Source organism: Zea mays, chromosome 6, assembly GCF_902167145.1.
Source record: "Zea mays cultivar B73 chromosome 6, Zm-B73-REFERENCE-NAM-5.0, whole genome shotgun sequence".
In the NCBI taxonomy this organism is placed as follows: domain Eukaryota; kingdom Viridiplantae; phylum Streptophyta; class Magnoliopsida; order Poales; family Poaceae; genus Zea; species Zea mays.
This window is the reverse complement of record NC_050101.1, coordinates 148,967,860-148,986,315: the sequence shown is the minus strand read 5'-3', so window position 1 is coordinate 148,986,315 and position 18,456 is coordinate 148,967,860. Positions and strand designations below refer to the sequence as shown.

Here is an 18,456-nt window from a genome sequence, read left to right as displayed (position 1 = left end):
AACCGAGAGGCACCCGCACCGGGCGTCGGTCCGAGAAGGGAAGGAGAATGCGAGTGCCTTCCTAGCCCTGGACCCGTCGAGGCGACACAACACCACCACCAACTCCATAGCATATGACGACTACTGCCGCGCTACGGGCCTTGATTGTCCAATATCTCAGACCTGGACTCCTCATCGCCAAGATAACCTAAGTGTGGCAGGCGCCACCATGTCCTCCTCGGTGGCACGCACAAAGAAAGGCCAGGAGCAAGACCGACTTGTCTCGTACCCGCGTCGAAGAGCATCGGTCGCTCGCGGTTGCGACCGTGGGTAGGGCCAGTAGTTTGGAGAGGAAGAACAGGGTGAAGGCCGGGAAGACGAACGGGACGTCCGACGACATCGGAAACGATGGTGTGCGCATACTATGAAACGTCCTCATGGACGTGCAATAGACACTGCGCGGGTTGGTGTCGGGACTGGTGTTCGACGAATACGGGGAGGAGGCGCCTGCTCCCACGCCCGCTGCGAGAATGGGGTGGCGCGGAGGCGGATGCATGAGGGGAGAGAGAAAATAAGCAGGATGACGAATGAGATGACGACAACTGAGATGAGGACCATCATTATCGCGCAGATGTATAAATGACCAAATAAGTCGTGTATGACGGGCCGGCCCGAGGCACGACCCAATCAACAGTGCCTAGGTCAGCCCGGCACAAGGGTCGTGCCGTGTTTGGGCTGTAGCCTCGGCCCGTAGTGTTGGCTCGTCCCAACATAATTATATTTTTTATCTTACAAAAATAGTATATAAATATGTACAATTTATATTCAATATTAAAAATAACTAATTATGATGTTCTACTAGTTAGACACTTTCACCTAGTCCTCGCTCTTCTTTCATCGGGGCGTCGGTTTAAACCCACCTTTTGCATTATTATTTTTAACATTTTACGCTGATTTAACAAAATGACCTGACGGGTTAACGTGCCGGCCCGACACAGCAGACCGACATGCCGTGCTGGACTGCCGCGGGAGGACCACGAAACTGATGCTTTAATATAATATAGATAATGACATAAAAACAATTTAATAAAGATGAAGATATAAATTGAATAAAGAGAAAATTAGAGTGAGAGAGTTTCGTATAACATTGGAGAGTTTTATATTTTAGATGAGGATGCATGGACCGAGCGAGTCGGCGCGAGCCTGACCAGCCACCTAGCTGAACCCGAACTGGCGCACGAACCCTAGCTACTACCTACTAGACGTCCCTGCCCCCTTCCCCTCCGGAGGTGCTGGATTCACCCCTCCTCTCCCTCGCGGGTCCCGGCGCGGACGCAAGGCAAAGGCAAAAGGCGGCAGAGGTGGCGCTGCAGTCCACCAATTAGCGGCTATGGTGCTTGGCAAGATCGCCATCGTCATCGGCTCCGGTACGCTTCCGAACGTCCCGCTCTCCGCACGGGATCCCCGCCCCCTTCCTTCGCCCTTATCTTCGATTCGAGGCCCGTTTCTCGCTTGCTCTAGCCCAGCGACCACGCGACGCATGCTGTCCCTTTGCGGGTTGGGACAATCGAGCCGATTGAATTGCTACCCACTTTAGATGAAGCTAGTGTAGTCCAATCTAGTGTACTGCATCGACAAGGTCTCTTCAGTTAATTAGTTTGTGGGTGCTACCTGCATGCTACACAAGCTAGCAGCACCCACCTTAGATTGAATACGTTCTGGTTCTGTTTTTTTATTGATTCGCAAATTGCCAATGACTAGCAGTCCCCTAATAATTGCAACGAGACAATAATATTATTCAGTTGCCCTTGCTACTAGTTGGAGTGTTTAATTGTCACACCATGTCACCGTCACTCTCCCCTTTGCAGGAGTTATCGGATCAGTACTCACAGGTGGTGAGTCTGGTCTTCCCGACTTCAAGGATGCAATCTCTGGTGCTTTCAAGGTCTCATCACCTCGCTGCCCTATCTCTCTGCATGCCTCCTCTTTTAAGTCTTTAGGCATCAGCTTATTCTTCCCCTCCTTACAGGCAGTATTGTTAATTTGATATAAGCTAGTTTTATCTCACCACCTATTTTATCCTCTCGTTTTTAGTTCTTGACCAAGAGTTCAAAGCAAGGCAAAGATGGGCCGTCGACCAGCAGGCCACATACTTCTGAGTTGTTGACCCAGGTTTTTTGCATGACAAGTTCTGCTTTTTTCTATCCTTCAACATCAATTGCATATATCATACTCATTAAGTCAAGTGTTCCAGGTCAATTATCTCAGAGAGGAGCTACAAATGTTGTCTAAATCAAATCATGTTGCTATTGTCACTGTTGATGGTAGACCTGGTTAGTGCTTTCTATGATTTGCTATCATGTTTCTTACAAGCTAACTTATACTGTGCTTTATCTTCTACATGCTGTGATCTTTTAACTGCTGGCCTTCATCTGAAAACCACTCGCCAAAGGACAAAAAATTCTTTGTTCATCTTGTTGTTTTCTTAGACCCTATTTGGTTCATCTGTAGGCTGTACCACTATAGCTAATTGTCGGCGTTTCGGACCCGGGGGGTCCGTAAGCCAACCAGTAAATTTGTCGCTGCGTGCCCCTGCCCAGATGGATTGGCGCAAGATGGAACACAAGGGGAAACGCGACTTGTATTATCTTGCACCGGGGGTGTGCTCGTAGTAGGGGTTACAAGCGTCGCGAGAGAGAGAGTGAGCCTGTTCGTTTGCTCGTTCTTCCCCGCGCGACCCCCCCCCCCCCCCCCCCCCCCGCGCAGGAAGGCCCTGGACCTCCCTTTTATAGATGCAAGGAGAGGGTCCAGATGTACAATGGAGGGGTGCAACTAGGCGCTAACGTGTCTGGCAGAGAAGTGTTTGAGCCCTGTGTACATGCCAACGTGGCTGTCGGAGAGATGCTTGAGCCCTGTGTACGCGATAACGTGGCCGTCGGAGAAGTGCCCGAGCCCTGTGTAAGCACAGCTGGCGGTGCGGCTGGAGTCCTGCTGACGTCTCCTTGCTTCCGTAGGGGGCTGAGAACCACCGACGTCATGGACGCACGCGGGGAACCATCATTACCTGTTACCGGGGCGAGCCAGATGGGACGCCGGTCTTGTTCCCTCGTAGCCTGAGCTAGCTACGGGTAGGGTAATGATGTATCCCCTGTGGCGCGGTCGGTCCGAGGCCAAGGTCGGGCGAGGCGGAGACTTCTCCTGAGGCCGAGGCCGGGGTCGGGCGAGGACGCGATTCCTCCCGAGGCCGAGGCTGAGGCCGAGCCCTGGGGTCGGGCGAGGCGGAGACCTCCTCCCGAGGCCGAGGCCTAAGGTCGGGCGAGGCGGAGCTTCCTGTTGCGCCCGAGGCTGAACTCGACTGTTGTCAGTCTTACCCCGGTGGGTGGCACAGCAGTCGGAGCGGGGCGAGCGACACTGTTTTCCTGTCAGGTCGGTCAGTGAAAGGGCGAAGTGACTGCGGTCACTTCGACCTTGCCGACTGAGACGCGCGTGTCAGGATAAGGTGTCAGGCGGTCTTCGCATTGAATGCGCCTGCGACACGGTCGGTTGGTAAGGCGACTTGGCCAAGGTTGCTTCTCGACGAAGCCTGCCCGAGCTGGGCTTCGGGCGAGCCGAGGGCGCATCCACCGCCTGAGGAGGCCCTCGGGCGAGGCGTGAATTCGTCCGGGACTACTGTTCCCGCCCGAGGCCGGGCTCGGGCGAGGCGAGATTGCGTCCCTTGGTAGACGAGGTCTTGACCTGAACCGTGCCCATCAGTCTTTGCAGTTTGTGCTGAGGGTGGTTACCAGCCGTGTGTAGGAGTGTTGGGGGTACCCCTAATTACGGTACCCGACACTAATAGATAGCTGCTAAAAAACACCCTAGCTGATCCAAACAGCCCAGCTCGAACTATCCAACCACCCTGCTTATAAAATGCTATTAGGTCTTAGCTTCTCCCTTTTATTGCCGCTAACGTGAAAGGGCCTCTAGCGTAATGGTTAAGGCTTCCGAGTAGCATCTCCAAGTCCCGGGTTCGATTCCTCTCGGGGGCGAACTTCGGGCTTGGTTAAAAAAATTCACTCGTTGTGCCCCACCCGCTCCCGGGTTAGGCCACCCTCCGGCTGGGCCATTGCAGAGTGGGTGGTAACGGCCCGCTAGTAATGGGGGCCAGGGTTCTGGGATTTTCTCGGCTGAGACCATGTTTCAGTCTCTTCTTAATATAATACCGGGAGGGCAGTCTTTCCCTCTCCGGCCGAGTTTTCTTTATTGCAGCTAATAAAAGGATCAAAACAGCACTAGCTTACTAGGACTTGGTACTTGACCACAGATACATTTTTTCCCACATAATACTACTTGGTAGTTTATTTTATTTTAGTAGTTAGATTTTTATCCTTTAGTTTTCAAAGTAACTTCATTGACTTCTGTACTGAACTACTGATGATAGCAACATTTTCATGTTGCAGGGCCTGGTGCATATGGTATTACAGCTGTTATTATTGGAGCTATTGGCTATTTATTCATAAGATGGAAGGTACATCTTCTGTTTTTAATTTGGTGAAAGGCTAATGTTGCTTAGAAAGTATATTAATCAAATATTCAAATCTGTATTAGATTGTACTGCAGGAAGCAAGTTATCTTTCTTTTCATTTTTAGTGAATGATTATACACTGTAAACTGTGCTAATGGTATTCCTACTGTGCCATTTGATATTTGACCAATGTCAATTCCGTTAGAGCTAATTCAATGATTACAGGGGTGGAAACTTTCTGATATGATGTTTGTGACGAAGCGTGGATTATCTGATGCTTGCAATGTTGTGGGGAAACAAGTGGATCAGGTTTCAGAAAGTGTTAATGTAAGTTTCTTCTTCCATCTTTCACTATGATGTTACTATTAGACCTTCAGGTTCTCAGATGCACATTGCAGTGATTCACATATCTTATGCATACCCCCTTAAACTAAGTAATAAGGTGCTATACAAATTTCTAAAGTTTGCTAACTTTTTTTTTTCATTTGATCATCCAACTCTAACTGTCTAACACACACCTCATTAGATTAAAGGCTGTTGGATTAAAACATCATAGGACATACAATTCACAACAGAACCGTTCTTACGATGGTTGTTCTGTATATCAGTATGATTCTATACATGATATTTGCACTTTTGACCAGTGAACTCGAGAACGTAGTAAGTTGACCATTACACCCTCTTTATTAAACAAGGTAGTAAACTATGGGGAATTGTTAGCCTTACATGATAAATTTGGAAGTATTTAGTGAAAGTTTTGGCTGAAAGTATCAACTACGTAGAAATAGTGTGAGTATGCTTATGTCCAGTTTTGTTAAACTATCTATATGTGCATATACCAATGACCAATCATACTTTTCAATATAGATGAATTCTATATACTTTCAAGTGCTTATGCCATATTTTCACTGGAAAGAGGAAACATGACCCAATAAGGGGGAAAAAGATTCCTAGGCTTACCAGATATGACTCCAGTCATTAGATTGATTTATCTTGATTGTGGCATCTAAATGTTTTGACTCTTACTGTTGCATCTGATAATCTACTTATATGAAATATTTTCATATCAGGTTGCAAGGAGACATCTTGCAGGAAGGATTGATCGTGTAGATTGTAGTTTAGATGAATGTCATGAAATTACAGAAGCCACAAGGGAACAGGTCTGAGGCTTACCCATATGCTTTGCTTTTATCAGGAATTCAAGATCTGGTGTAATTTAGTAAGACTGATGAAATTATTTATAGGTCACAATCATCCATGGAGATCTAAGTGCCTTCCAGAAGGAAATGGAAACAGTTCATCTTGTAGTTCGTAGTCTGGTAGGTACATTGTACCATGTTTATTTCTCCCTTTCTGTTCAAGATGAACTGATTCACTTGTAGTGCTAACTACAAACTGATTACCTGTTGTGTTGCAGGAGGCAAAGCTTGGACGCCTAGCTTATACTCAAGTAGACATTTACCTCACTGTCTTATTTTTCTCCCAGTGACTCAATTTTGTTTCTTAATCTCATACTGAAATGTCTTAGGATCGGACAACACGAGGAATATATGATTTGTGTGAATTCACTAAAAGATTGGATCAGAGCCCGAAAGCTGAGACTCATCAGGCAAGTCAACACGTGCCTGATTCACTGCTTATGAATTTATGAACATTATCATGTTAAGCCAGTGAGAAGTTTGAACCTGGTAGCCGGGTCCTCTTGTGACTTCCTAGGGCACAACTTTGTTTATAAACAAAAATGTAGGTTCCCATTGCTGCACAAATTTCAGAGTGACACCAACTTTGATGCATTTTATGGAATTTGTCAACTTTCTTGTTTCATCGTTGCTGATTGTTATTCATATGATTTTCAGGTTACATCATCAACTCCTCGCCCTGCTATTGAATCCTCAGAGAGAATTGCTAGGGTAAAATTATTGGGATACCTTACATTTTTTGAAATTTGGATCTTCACTAATTAATATTTTCCCCCCACAGGCTGGTTCTTTGCCCCCAGCTTTGGAACCAGAGTCTCCTAGAATAGAGGCGCCTAAGGTCAGGTTTGGTTCTTGTTTGAGAACACAATTGACCAGTCTTGTTCCATCTGATATAATCTGCTTTTGTAGGTTGTGCGCTCATCTACAATCATGTCAGCATCGGGACTTAGTTTGCTAGCTGGAACTACAACACCACCTAAAAGAGTAAGACACTGATCACCTAAGGTGCTTTGTGATTTAAAATTACTTTTTTAGGTGCTCCGTCTAATGATCACTGTGCACATTGGTAAGACAATAAATATACTTGTTGCTTATGCAAATGCAGCAGGTAAATAATTTTGTTGCATATACTCGATAGATGGAACATATTAAAGATAACTGTGTGGTGCATGTCATATATTGATAGCATGTTTTGTTTCTGATTCTTTACTACTGAAATAAGTGTATATATTTATTGTCACCTTCATACCTCTCTGTAGCATATTAACTTTGAGCCTACTTTGGTTCCGCTGTGCTGTCACAGTGTAGTTTTTTTTCATTGTGCTTTACATTCCAATAACAAAAATGGTAAAATCTAGTAATATATAACATTCTGAAACAACTATATATATATATAACTTTAAGTATTCATAAAGAAACACAATAATAGGGGAGACTCGGTGCCAGAGGCTTCCACATGAGTGGGGTTTGAGAAAGGATAAACCAAGGCAAGCCTTCCCCTGCAAATGCAGAGATGCTGCTTCGAACCCGTGATCTAGTGATTGTGACTTAGATGGCTCTCACCACTGCACCAGACATGGTAACTCAGTGAAGCACAATAATAGCTTTAAGAAAAATGTACTGTTTGGCTGTTATTCAACTTTGATCCAATACACTTTCATCTAGCTGGACAAGTTAGCCCTGCTCATGGGGTTAAACCCGCCCTGTCCCACAGCCAGGGGTGGTAATGGATCACAATCCAAATGTTTCTTCATAATTCGTTTGAGCCCCTGATTAATTTTAGTTCAAAAGTGAATAGAAATAGAGCCCGATCCTAATCCAATCCGATTCATAAATTTTATAGTGAAAAATTTAGAGCCCATTACCACCCCTACCCACAACTCATGGTACAAAATTACCAACCTAACCTCACCCATAAATGATGCTCTTCAATAGGGTTGGCATTCGGTTTTTTGAAACTTCGGTTCGGTTCTTTGGTTTTAAAAAACTTCGGGGTTTCAAATATTAGAAGCCGATCGGTTTTCTAGAAAATGAAAAACCGATAAGTTCGGTTTCGGTTTTTTACTTTGGTTTTTTCGGTAAAAACCGAATACCAAACTTATACTCAAGAAGGCTACAAGGCAACACATTACGCACAATTTTAAAAAGTAAAAATTATATAGGTACAAATATTTAAATATATATCATACATCACATACAAACAAGTGAATAACAATTTGATTGCATCACACATTTAGTTCACATAATCAAAGAGTCGATTTGTTTAATTGATAATGTTTGGTATTCGGTTTTTTTGTATTTCGGTTCGGTATACGGTGAAAACCGATTACGATACCGAATACCAAAATTCTCAGATGTAAAAACCGAATCCGAACTACCAAAAAACCGAAATTTCGGTTCGGTTCGGTTCGGTACGCTTCAGTTTTCGGTTTACGGTAAAAAAGTGCCCACCCTACTCTTCAATCCACCCCAACGGCCCAACCTGCCCCACCATTGCGGGTATGCTATGGGTTGTGTTTCATAGTCTGCTCCTAGCAGGCAGCCGCAGACAGTGAGCACTTAGGAGGGAGCTGCGATGTCGAGCCGCCGGTTGATCTCCTTGTCCGTGAGAGGTGAAGTGGGCACAGTAGATGCAGAAAGCCTTGCACCATCCTGGGTTCACGGGGTCACTAGTGATGACTCCGTGTCTGCCGCACAAGAGCCTGACCCAGCGAGTGCTTGAAACCCCTCCACGAACTGCAGAAATGTTGAATCCGAATAAAGCAAAGCAAGAAGCTACTACTGACATTTTTATGAAGAAAATATAAGTCATTCTTGGACTGATTTACACCGTGGAAGATCCCAGGCCGCCACCTAGGGTTAGTGAGGTGGTTGGCCTCCAGGATGGTGGCGTCCAGAGTGCGGTGCAGCAGCAGATGCGTCATGGATGCACGCCTGTACCTCCACTTCCTCCTTAGATCACTTGTGCAAGACAACTTCACCTGGGAGATAGAGGCCTATCAGCTTTCATCAAAAGTGCATAGCGTGGCAAGAGATAAAGGATGACTAATTTTGGATATGATTCAGAGCTAGAGAATTTGGGAAGAAATTAAGAGAGGGAATTAGTACAAGATAGACCAGAAACATGGAGCACTGCATTGCCAAGTGCCAACGAACTGCAGAGTGTGCTCCAATCCTAGCAAGAAAAGGAAAGGGCAGCGAGAAAGGGAAGGGTAAAAGAATGATGCAAAGGAGCAGATGAGGGGCAAGACGCGCCTAGATCTAACGTCTAGGCATGGAAGCGGCGGTAGAGGTAGGGTGGCGTCACCCCTATGGCCGCGGAAGGCCCGAGCGAGGCAATCGGGAAGATGACTCAAATCAACCCGCTCCATCCCAACCCAAACCCGCCTATGTAGAAAACCCGCCCCGCCCTAGCTACCAAAACCCATTTCCACCCATCCAAATAAACTCTATATCAAAACCAAACCCATAAAACCTATTCTAAGGTTGTCTCTAGCAGATCATGTATAATGTCGTGCAAAACACTATTTTGCACTGCATACATCACTATTCACGGAGTGGAGTTTGAAATAGGAGGTGAGAGGTCGTCTCTAGCAAGTTACCCATCCTCTCTCCTATCTCATCTTCTATTTCAAACTTTACTTTGTGAACAGTGCAAAACAGTGTTTTTGTGTGACCATATGCATGATTTGTTGGAGATAGCCTAAGGCTATGGCCAACAGACCGTACATATGGTCGTACAAAACATTGTTTTGCACTGTTTACAGAGTAAAGTTTGAAATAAGGGATAGGATGAGTAACAATGCTGGATATATAGCATAACCCACCCCATTAGCAGGCCTGGACAAGTATCATGTGTTCAGTGTTTACTTCATTACTTGTAGAGATAGTGTGTGCCATCTGATGTACTCCCTCAATTCTTTGCTATTTGTCGCGTTTTAGTTCAAAAATGTACTAACGGGCGACAAATATTCGAGAACGGAGTTAGTATTAATTTGCATTCATGCAGCGATATAATTAAGAGTTGCAATTTCTTTTGTTGAACTTAAACCTTGATTTGCCTACACTCAGAATTTGCAGTATAAGTTATTAGTAACTCTCTTGCATATGCAGGACCAGCCGGGTGCTTTCAGCAGAACAAGTTCAATGAAGGAAGGATCCTCTGAGTTACCGAGTGGTGTCCGAAGCTCAGCAGAACCAAGCCCCAGGAGATCTGGCGGTTCAACCCTTTTTGGAGGGCTTGGTTTTCTAAGGAGCTACACCAGCTGAGACGTATGTGCTCAGATACGTGAATTTTTATTCAGACTCCATCAGCTTGAGCTGCATATGTAGGTAGTAGAAAACATGGCAGTTGCCAAAAGGATGGCTCCCTTTTCCAATTGGGAATTGCGAATTTTTGTAGGAACTTAATACCTTGCAGGGCAATGCCTGGAGGGTTGTATATTGCACTGGATTATACTAGTAGAATACATGTTTGGCAAGGAGCAGTTGCAACTAAATTTGTGCTTTTCTTGGACTCAAACCTGCTGGCTGATGATGCTTGCTTGGATAGCATGTATGCAACATTTGTTGTGGCAGCTGCAGGCTGCAGGCATATCTGGAAACTCTGGATCCACTCACGGTTGGATTTCCACCCAGTACTTGGTCTGATATGTGATATGGACAAGACGTTATGATCCGCAACGTCCATGCATAAAAATCAATTGTGTGTTTGGTTCAGCTTTCTAAATTCGATTTGCTGCCAAAAATCAGTAATCTAAATCTCAACTAAATGGGTGCAACAAAATAATAGATTTCTGAATGACCGATGCCATTCATTTTGTAGATTCCTATCATACATGTTTACCAAGCTATCAGCAAACCGTTAGTTTAGGAATCTGCTTTCGAACAGACCTGAGCTTGTTGTCTCAACCTCATTGTTCTACACTTACCTATAACAATGCTTTTTAAGACCATATTTTTGCAATACTGTAATTTACAATTATTACATCCTAATAACTTTCTCATAACTAGAATCAAATTTCAGTAACCCACATTCGAACAGACCCGAGCTTGCTGTACTCAACATCATTGTTCTACACTTACATATAACAATTCTTTTTAAAACCATATTTTTATAATAATGTAGTTTGCAATTATTGTCACAGTCATAGTTTTAGTTGGCTTCAAAAATAAATACAATGGTTTAGATATAATATTGTAGACCATTGTATTTAGATGTTATAAAAACTTTATGCTAAATAGCACAATCTTCATCTCTACTATATTAAAGCACCAGTTTCAACGGTCTTTCCACATCATCCTTCCCTCTTAATGCAAAAATAAAATAAAATTATGTATAAATGATGGTTTGAAAACCTTAGTTGTTGGCTCAACCAATAGAACGGGCAATGTTTTGTGTCATAATAAAACGAAGTCTACTCATATGATATATAGAAATCGTGACAAAGTACGGACAACTAACTATTAGTTTGAAAACACAGTTTTAAAAAATGCAACCGAACCTCTTATTGATTGTATAAAATACTATAGTAAACCATAAAATTTCTCTATAAACTATAAAAAATATTTTACTTCTAAATAGATCTTTGTTGCATATTTTTAAAGGTAAATCCTTTATTTCTTGCCTCAAGTTAGGTGTAGTATCAATAATTAAACATCATAGCATATGTTGTAGCCTCAGATCAGCTGTAGCATGAATAAGTAAGCATAATCATCGCATATGTCCAATTATCAATTGTGATGTATATTTCAGTAATGATAAAATAAGACAACATAAGGTATAGAGTTTAATTGGTTGTCTGGACCTGGAGAAGTCCTAAAAGGAAGAAGAAAAAAAAGCAAAGAGTGAAATCATTTGTTGCAAGCAAATCAGAGGAAAAATAAGATCATCACCGGCCCTTTTTCGATTCCTCACAATAAGTTTGGTAAAAGAGAACAACTCGGTTCTTAGCCTAACTAGTCAACATTAATGTTTTTTGGGCTTGATGATGCTTCTTTCTTGGGGCTTTATTAAACGGGGTATCATGTATATTTTGGCGAGATGATTTTAAATAAAAAACATATAACGGCTCGTTTGGATCCTTAGAATTGAATTCCATTATTATTTGTATATTTGTATACTATTATTAGCAAGATGTCGGAGATATTTATGTGCTACATTTTTACTATAGAGAAGTGAGACAAAGTGTGTCATGTAAGTTACAGAGTAGAAACGAATTCTACTAATGCATAAAAACATTTCTCATCATCTACCCATGAATTTGAGATAGGCTTATATCTAAATTTGGAAAGTGGTGGAATGTTAAATTCCAAACTAAATAAGTTACTTTATTAAGTGAATTCCAATTCCTCTGAAATGAAGGGATCCAAACGCCCCGTAATAGTAATTTAGACATATATCAATTAGACCCCGTTTGTTTCGTTGGAATTGAATTCCATTTTAATAATTATAATTTAGACAAAACTAATTAAGTTTATATATTTATATATGTAATATATTTGTATATTATCCTAAATCATATGAGAGAGATAGTTATATACTATATTTATGTTATAGCGAAACAAGTAGAAAAATGTGTTATAAGTTGTACATCGGAAAAATAGTATGTAAATCTATAGAATCAATTTTCATCTCTCACCTCATGAATTTAAGATAGGTGTCGGCGTTCCGAGACCGGGGGTCCCTAAGCCGACGAGTGAATGTCGCCGCGTGCCCCAGCCCAGATGGGTCGACGCGAGGCCGAGCGCGAAGGGGGGAAGTGAGATGGCCGGAGATGGGCGTGAGAGAGGTGGAAATCCCGCGGCCTTCGTGTTCGTCCCGCGCCCAGGTCGGGTGCGCTTGCAGTAGGGGGTTACAAGCGTCCACGCGGGAGAGGGAGCGAGCGGCCTCACGCGAGCGCCTGTCTCGTCCTCGTCCCCGCGCGGCCAACCCTCTCTAAGAGGGCCCTGGTCCTTCTTTTTATAGGCGTAAGGAGAGGATCCAGGTGTACAATGGGGGGTGTAGCAGAGTGCTATGTGTCTAGCGGGGGAGAGCTAGCGCCCTAAGTACATGCCGTTGTGACAGCCGGAGAGATTTTGGCACCTTGCTGGTGTGATGTCGTGGCCGTCGGAGGAGCGCTGAAACCTGGCGGAGGGACAACTGTCGGAGCTGTTGAGTCCTTGCTGACGTCCTCTTGCTTCCGTAAGGGGGCTGAGAGCCGCCGTCGTCACAGAGTATGCGGGGCGCCATCATTGCCTATCTGGTGGAGCGAGCCAGATGGGACGCCGGTCTTGTTCCCCGTGGCCCGAGTCAGCTTGGGGTAGGGTGATGATGGCGCCTCCTGTTGACGTGGCCGGTCTACGCCCTAGGTTGGGCGATGTGGAAGCTCCTCCGAAGCCGAGGTCGAGTCTATCTTCCGTGGCCGAGGTCGAGTCCGAGCCCCTGGGTCGGGCGAGGCGGAGACCGTCGGCTGAGGCCAGGGCGGAGTCCGAGCCCTGGGGTCGGGCGAAACGGAGTTCGTCGTCTTCTGGGGCTGAGCCCGAGTCCGAGCCCTGGGTCAGGCGAAGCGGAGTTCGTCGTCTTCTGGGGCTGAGCCCAAGTCCGAGCCCTGGGTCAGGCGAAGCGGAGTTCGTCGTCTTCTGGGCTGAGCCCAAGTCCGAGCCCTGGGTCGGGCGGAGCGGAGTTCGCCGTCTTCCGGGGCTTAGCCCGAGTCCGAGCCCTAGGTCGGGCGGAGCGGAGTTCGCCGTCTTCCGGGGCTTAGCCCGAGTCCGAGCCCTGGGTCGGGTGGAGCGGAGTTCGCCGTCTTCCGGGGCTTAGCCCGAGTCCGAGCCCAGAGTCGGGTGGAGCGGAGCTTCCTATGGTGCCTGCAGCCGGGCCTGACTGCCTGTCAGCCTCACTCTGTCAAGTGGCACCGCAGTCGGAGCGGCGCAGGCGGCGCTGTCTTTGTGTCAGACCGATCAGTGGAGCGACGAAGTGAAGGCGGTCACTTCGACTCTGTCGGCTGGGGGGGGGGGGGGGGGCGCGTCAGGATAAAGGTGTCAGGCCACCTTTGCATTAAATGCTCCTGCGACTTGGTCGGTTGGTGCGGCGATTTGGTCAGGGTTGCTTCTCGGCGAAGACAGGGCCTCGGGCGAGCCGGAAATATGTTCGCCGCTGGAGGGGGGCCTCGGGCGAGACGAAGATTCTCCGGGGTCGGCTGCCCTTGTCCGAGGCTAGGCTCGGGCGAGGCGTGATCGAGTCCCTCGAATGGACTGATCCCTGACTTAATCGTACCCATCAGGCCTTTGCAGCTTTATGCTGATGGGGGTTACCAGCTGAGAATTAGGAGCCTTGAGGGTACCCCTAATTATGGTCCCCGACAGTAGCCCCTGAGCCTCGAAGGGAGTGTTAGCACTCGCTTGGAGGCTTTCGTCGCACTTTTTTGCAAGGGGACCAGCCTTTCTCGGTTGCGTTTTGTTCCGGCGGGTGCGCGCGAGCACACCCGTCGGGTGTAGCCCCCGAGGCCTCGGAGGAGTGGTTTGACTCCTCCGAGGTCTTAATGCCTCGCGCAATGCTTCGGCTGGTCTGGTCGTTCCCTCATGCGAGCTGGCCGTAGCCCGGGTGTACGGTCGGGTCCCAAGTTCTCGGGCTTGTATGTTGACGCTGTCAACGGTTCGGCCGGAGCCGGGTTTGCGAGAGCAGCCCCCGAGCCTCTGCACAGGGCGAGAGGGTGATCAGGGACATACTCGACTTTTTTACATACGCCCCTACGTCGCCTTTCCGCAAGGAGGAGGGGGGGGGAAAGCGCCATGTTGCCCTCGATGGGCGCCGAACATGGTGTCTCCGGTGAGCTGCAGGCGGGTAATCCGAGTGGATGTCCGTTACTGCCGGCCATTACTGCCGGCCCATTTTTGGCCGCATTGACCGTCGTGCCAGGCTGGCGCCGCTGGGTCGTGCTCTGGGTCGCCTCGAGTCGCGGTATCGGTTCCGCAGTCGAGGAGGCGCGGTGGTGGCGCAAGTGGCGGTGCAGTTGCATGCACGAAGCATTCGGCGCGCCGGTTGCATGACGCGTGAGCCTGGGCCTCCATGCTGGGCGTGTTGGGAGTCGGAGAAGTGCGCCCACTTGGCGCGGTTGCATGCCGCCTGCATGGCTGCCCGCCCTTTCGCCCGCTTGTCTGGACAAAAGTGGAGAGCCGCTTGTAACCGCTGGGCGGTTGCACGCACCGCGCACGGCGGTTTGGCTTCTTCTGCTCTGAGCCGGCTTGCATGACATGTGGGACCCAGCCCCCGCGCCGTAGGGGAGGACCTTGGAGCGTGTTGGAGAAGACTCAGCCCACGACGGCTGGGGACGCAAGTAGGGAGAGTCGCCTTTAAAAGGGGGGTGACCCCCTTGGAAGGCGACCATGTCTTCACGCTCCCTTATGCATCGTGCCTTTCCACCTTCCAAGCCCCCGGATGGGGGATGCTCGCAGCCTTTCCGCCTTGTAGTTGGGGGAACGCAACTCCGTGGGAGTTGGTACCTTTCAGCCATCGTTCGGCTTCAAGGATTTTCATCATGCAGCCCGGTTGCACCCCTCCACCGGCGGTCACTCAAGATGGTGACCTCCAGTTCGATGGCGGGGGAAAGCAAACCGGGCCACGGCCTCTGCCCCTCCCTCAGCCTCAAGGATTTTCATCACCAGGGCTAGGGAGGGGAGTGTGCCGAGTTGGGGTCGGCCCCTGCGTGGGCGGCGGCCCGCTCCTTCCCTCAGTGATCGGGGGGAAGGGCGGTTGTTGTCCGTGGCGCTGGCAGCTGCCGCGTGCCTAGCTCTCGGACGCGAGTGGCTTCGGAGCTGCTCTCGGCGCCGGCGTCTGCCACGGCAGCTGGAAGAGGTTCTCCCGCCGACGAGATAGCCAGGGCCGCCCACGGACCGACCTCCAACTCTACGGCCTTCTGCCCGTCCTTGCCTCATGAGTTTGGGCATGGGCGGGGGCCTCCTGGCAGCAGCATCCGCCCTAAGGTCATCGCTGCCGCTGTTCGGCCCCCCGGAGCAGAAGTCGTCGTCGTCGCCGCTGCCGGAGCGGGCGACGGCGCGCCGTTCGTCGGTCTTCTGTTGCTCCGCAGGCCCCCCCACCGAGTGGGGTTGTTCGTACCTGCGGAGGTGGAACCGGAGTTCCGTTTGTGATGGCACTTTGGATGCCAGTGTTTTTGTTCATTGTGGCTGTCGAGGCCTGAACATGTATGTAATTTTGGCACGGAGCCGTGTTTTTTCCTCATTTTCGAGCGCTAAGACTCTCCTGTTGGTTGTCTAAACCGCTTCACCAAGCGTGAGTCGCCCCGTGTAAAGGTGACAAGTGAGGTATCCGTATCCCGGAGGCGTAGGAGTCCCTCGGCTCGGTCGGCCTTGTTACCCGAGGCTTCTCTTGCTCAGTTAAAGGAACCCCTCGGCCGCTCTTCGATGAGCCGAGGCCAGGGGTAGCGGTGTTAGCGCGATCAGAGGCAGAGTCGGCTCGGAAAGGAGACCTGGTCGGCCGGAGCCTGTCCGGGTCGTCTGTTAGCGGGACCGACGCCGGAATTGACCTGCCGAGGCCTCAGGTCGAGCTGATGTCCGCGGGGAACAGCCGGCCGAGGCCTCGGGGTGACCAGCCGAGCCGCCTGCCCGGGCCGGACTCTCAGATAAGACCCTGACGGTGATGGCCTGGGCGTGGCGATGACGCCGTCCTTCAGGGTGGAGATCTTCGGGCCGCGTCGCCGTCCGAGGCTAGGTCGGACCTCGCCGAAGGTGTTGTCGACGCCAAGGGTGCTGCTGCTCCCTTCAAGCGTCAAGGTCCGAGCCTGCAGGATCGGATTGTCTTGTAGTGTGTGTTTCCTGCGGCCGCCGAGGCCAAAACACACCCTCGCCGTGTTGTAAAGTTGCGTCTCTTTTCCTCTTGTTTCGAGTACCCGGACTTTTTTGTCGGTAACAGAATTGTTTGTGCGAGCGAGAGTTGCTTCTCACGGAAGGTGACGAGTGAGGTATCCGTATCCCGGAGGCGTAGGAGTCCCTCGGCTCGGTCGGCCTTGCCGCTTACGCGCACTCTTACCCGTCCATGGGGTTCTGTCACCGACACAGTCGAGAAGGCTCGAAGAATCGCTCCGGCAGAAGAGCTTCCGAGCGTGAAGACTTGTTCGGTCCGCGGAATCACTTATCCGAACGTGAGTTACTTATCACAGAAGGTGATGAGTGAGGTATCCGTATCCCGGAGGTGTAGGAGTCCCTCAGCTCGGTCAGCCTTGGCTACTTACGTGTACTCCGTCGTTTTCAGGATCCACTTTCGAAGTAGTCAAAAAGCACGAAAGACATCCTGGCAGAAAGGATCTTTTTTCGAGGAAAAAATTCGACGCAGAGGGGGTTCCCCCCTTTTAGCCCCCGAGGGAGGGTCGGACTTTGCCGAGGCAAGGTTGACCATTCCTTGATGACTAAACTTTGCGTAGGAGCGAGGTATATGAACAACTTGAAAACATCTTAAGGGTAGAAGCGACGTAGTTGTTGGATGTTCCAAGCGTTGCTCTAGACCTCGCCTTGACTGTAGGCCAGCTTGTACGTTCCGGGCTTCAGAACTTTGGCGATGACGAACGGCCCCTCCCAGGGGGGCGTGAGCTTGTGCCGCCCTCGGGCGTCTTGTCGCAGCCGAAGCACCAGGTCGCCCACCTGGAGGTCTCGGGACCGGACCCCTCGGGCGTGGTAGCGTCGCATGGACTGCTGGTACCGTGCCGAGTGTAGTAAGGCCCTGTCCCGAGACTCTTCCAGCTGGTCCAGCGAGTCTTCTCGACTAGCTTGGTTGCTTTGGTCGGCATAGGCCCTTGTCCTCGGGGAGCCGTATTCCAGGTCTGTGGGCAGGACGGCCTCGGCCCCGTAGACTAAAAAGAACGGCGTGAAGCCAGTGGCTTGGCTCAGTGTTGTCCTTGGGCTCCAAACCACCGAGAGGAGTTCCTTCATCCATCGCTTGCCGAACTTGTTGAGGTCGTTGTAGATCCGAGGCTTGAGCCCTTGCAGAATCATGCCGTTGGCACGCTCTACTTGCCCATTCGTCATGGGATGAGCCACGGCGGCCCAGTCCACCCGGATGTGGTGATCCTCGCAGAAGTCCAGGAACTTTCTGCCGGTGAACTGGGTGCCGTTGTCGGTGATGATGGAGTTCGAGACCCCGAAACGATGGATGATGTTGGTGAAGAACGCCACCGCCTGCTTGGACCTGATGCTGTTTAGGGGTCGGACCTCGACCCACTTGGAGAATTTGTCGATGGCGACCAACAGGTGCGTGTAGCCCCCGGGTGCCTTCTGCAAGGAGCCGACGAGGTCCAGACCCCCTACAGCAAAAGGCCAGGTGATGGGTATCGTCTGCAGAGCCTGAGCGGGCAGGTGGGTCTGCCTTGCGTAGAACTGACACCCTTCGCAGGTGCGGACAATTCTAGTGGCGTCGGCCAGTAGAAGCCTTGTCGGAAAGCATTCCCGACAAGGGCTCGAGGCACTGCGTGATGGCCGCAAGCCCCGAGTGTATCTCTCGCAGGAGTTCCTGACCTTCGGCGATGGAGATGCATCGCTGGAGGATGCTAGAGGGGCTGCGGTGGTAGAGCTCCTTCTTATCTCCCAGCAAGACGAACGACTTGGCGCGCCGCGCCACCCGCCGAACTTCGGCTCGGTCGGAGGGTAGCTCTCCTTGGTGGAGATATTGCAGGTACGGGGCCTGCCAGTTTTGATCAGGCGCGACCCCGCTTTGCTTCCCCTCAACGTGAAGCGTCTCGCCCTCGGGGGCCGAGGGTACCTCGGGCTGAACCGAGGGCGCCTCAGGTC

At 49.4% G+C, this 18,456-nt stretch overlaps 1 protein-coding gene across 1 annotated transcript; it reads left to right on the top strand.

The window, feature by feature from the left end:
- Nucleotides 1–1,125: 1,125 nt before the first annotated feature.
- LOC103630219 (uncharacterized) lies at nucleotides 1,126–10,204 on the top strand. Its single transcript, XM_008651291.4, has 14 exons — nucleotides 1,126–1,406; nucleotides 1,848–1,924; nucleotides 2,074–2,151; nucleotides 2,234–2,312; nucleotides 4,419–4,486; nucleotides 4,709–4,810; nucleotides 5,554–5,643; nucleotides 5,728–5,802; nucleotides 5,901–5,933; nucleotides 6,012–6,092; nucleotides 6,340–6,393; nucleotides 6,464–6,520; nucleotides 6,592–6,666; nucleotides 9,796–10,204. Exons 1-14 carry the CDS (start codon nucleotides 1,370–1,372, stop codon nucleotides 9,949–9,951), a joined length of 1,062 nt encoding a protein of 353 aa, XP_008649513.1. The 5' UTR covers nucleotides 1,126–1,369; the 3' UTR covers nucleotides 9,952–10,204.
- The last annotated feature ends 8,252 nt before the right edge of the window (nucleotides 10,205–18,456 follow it).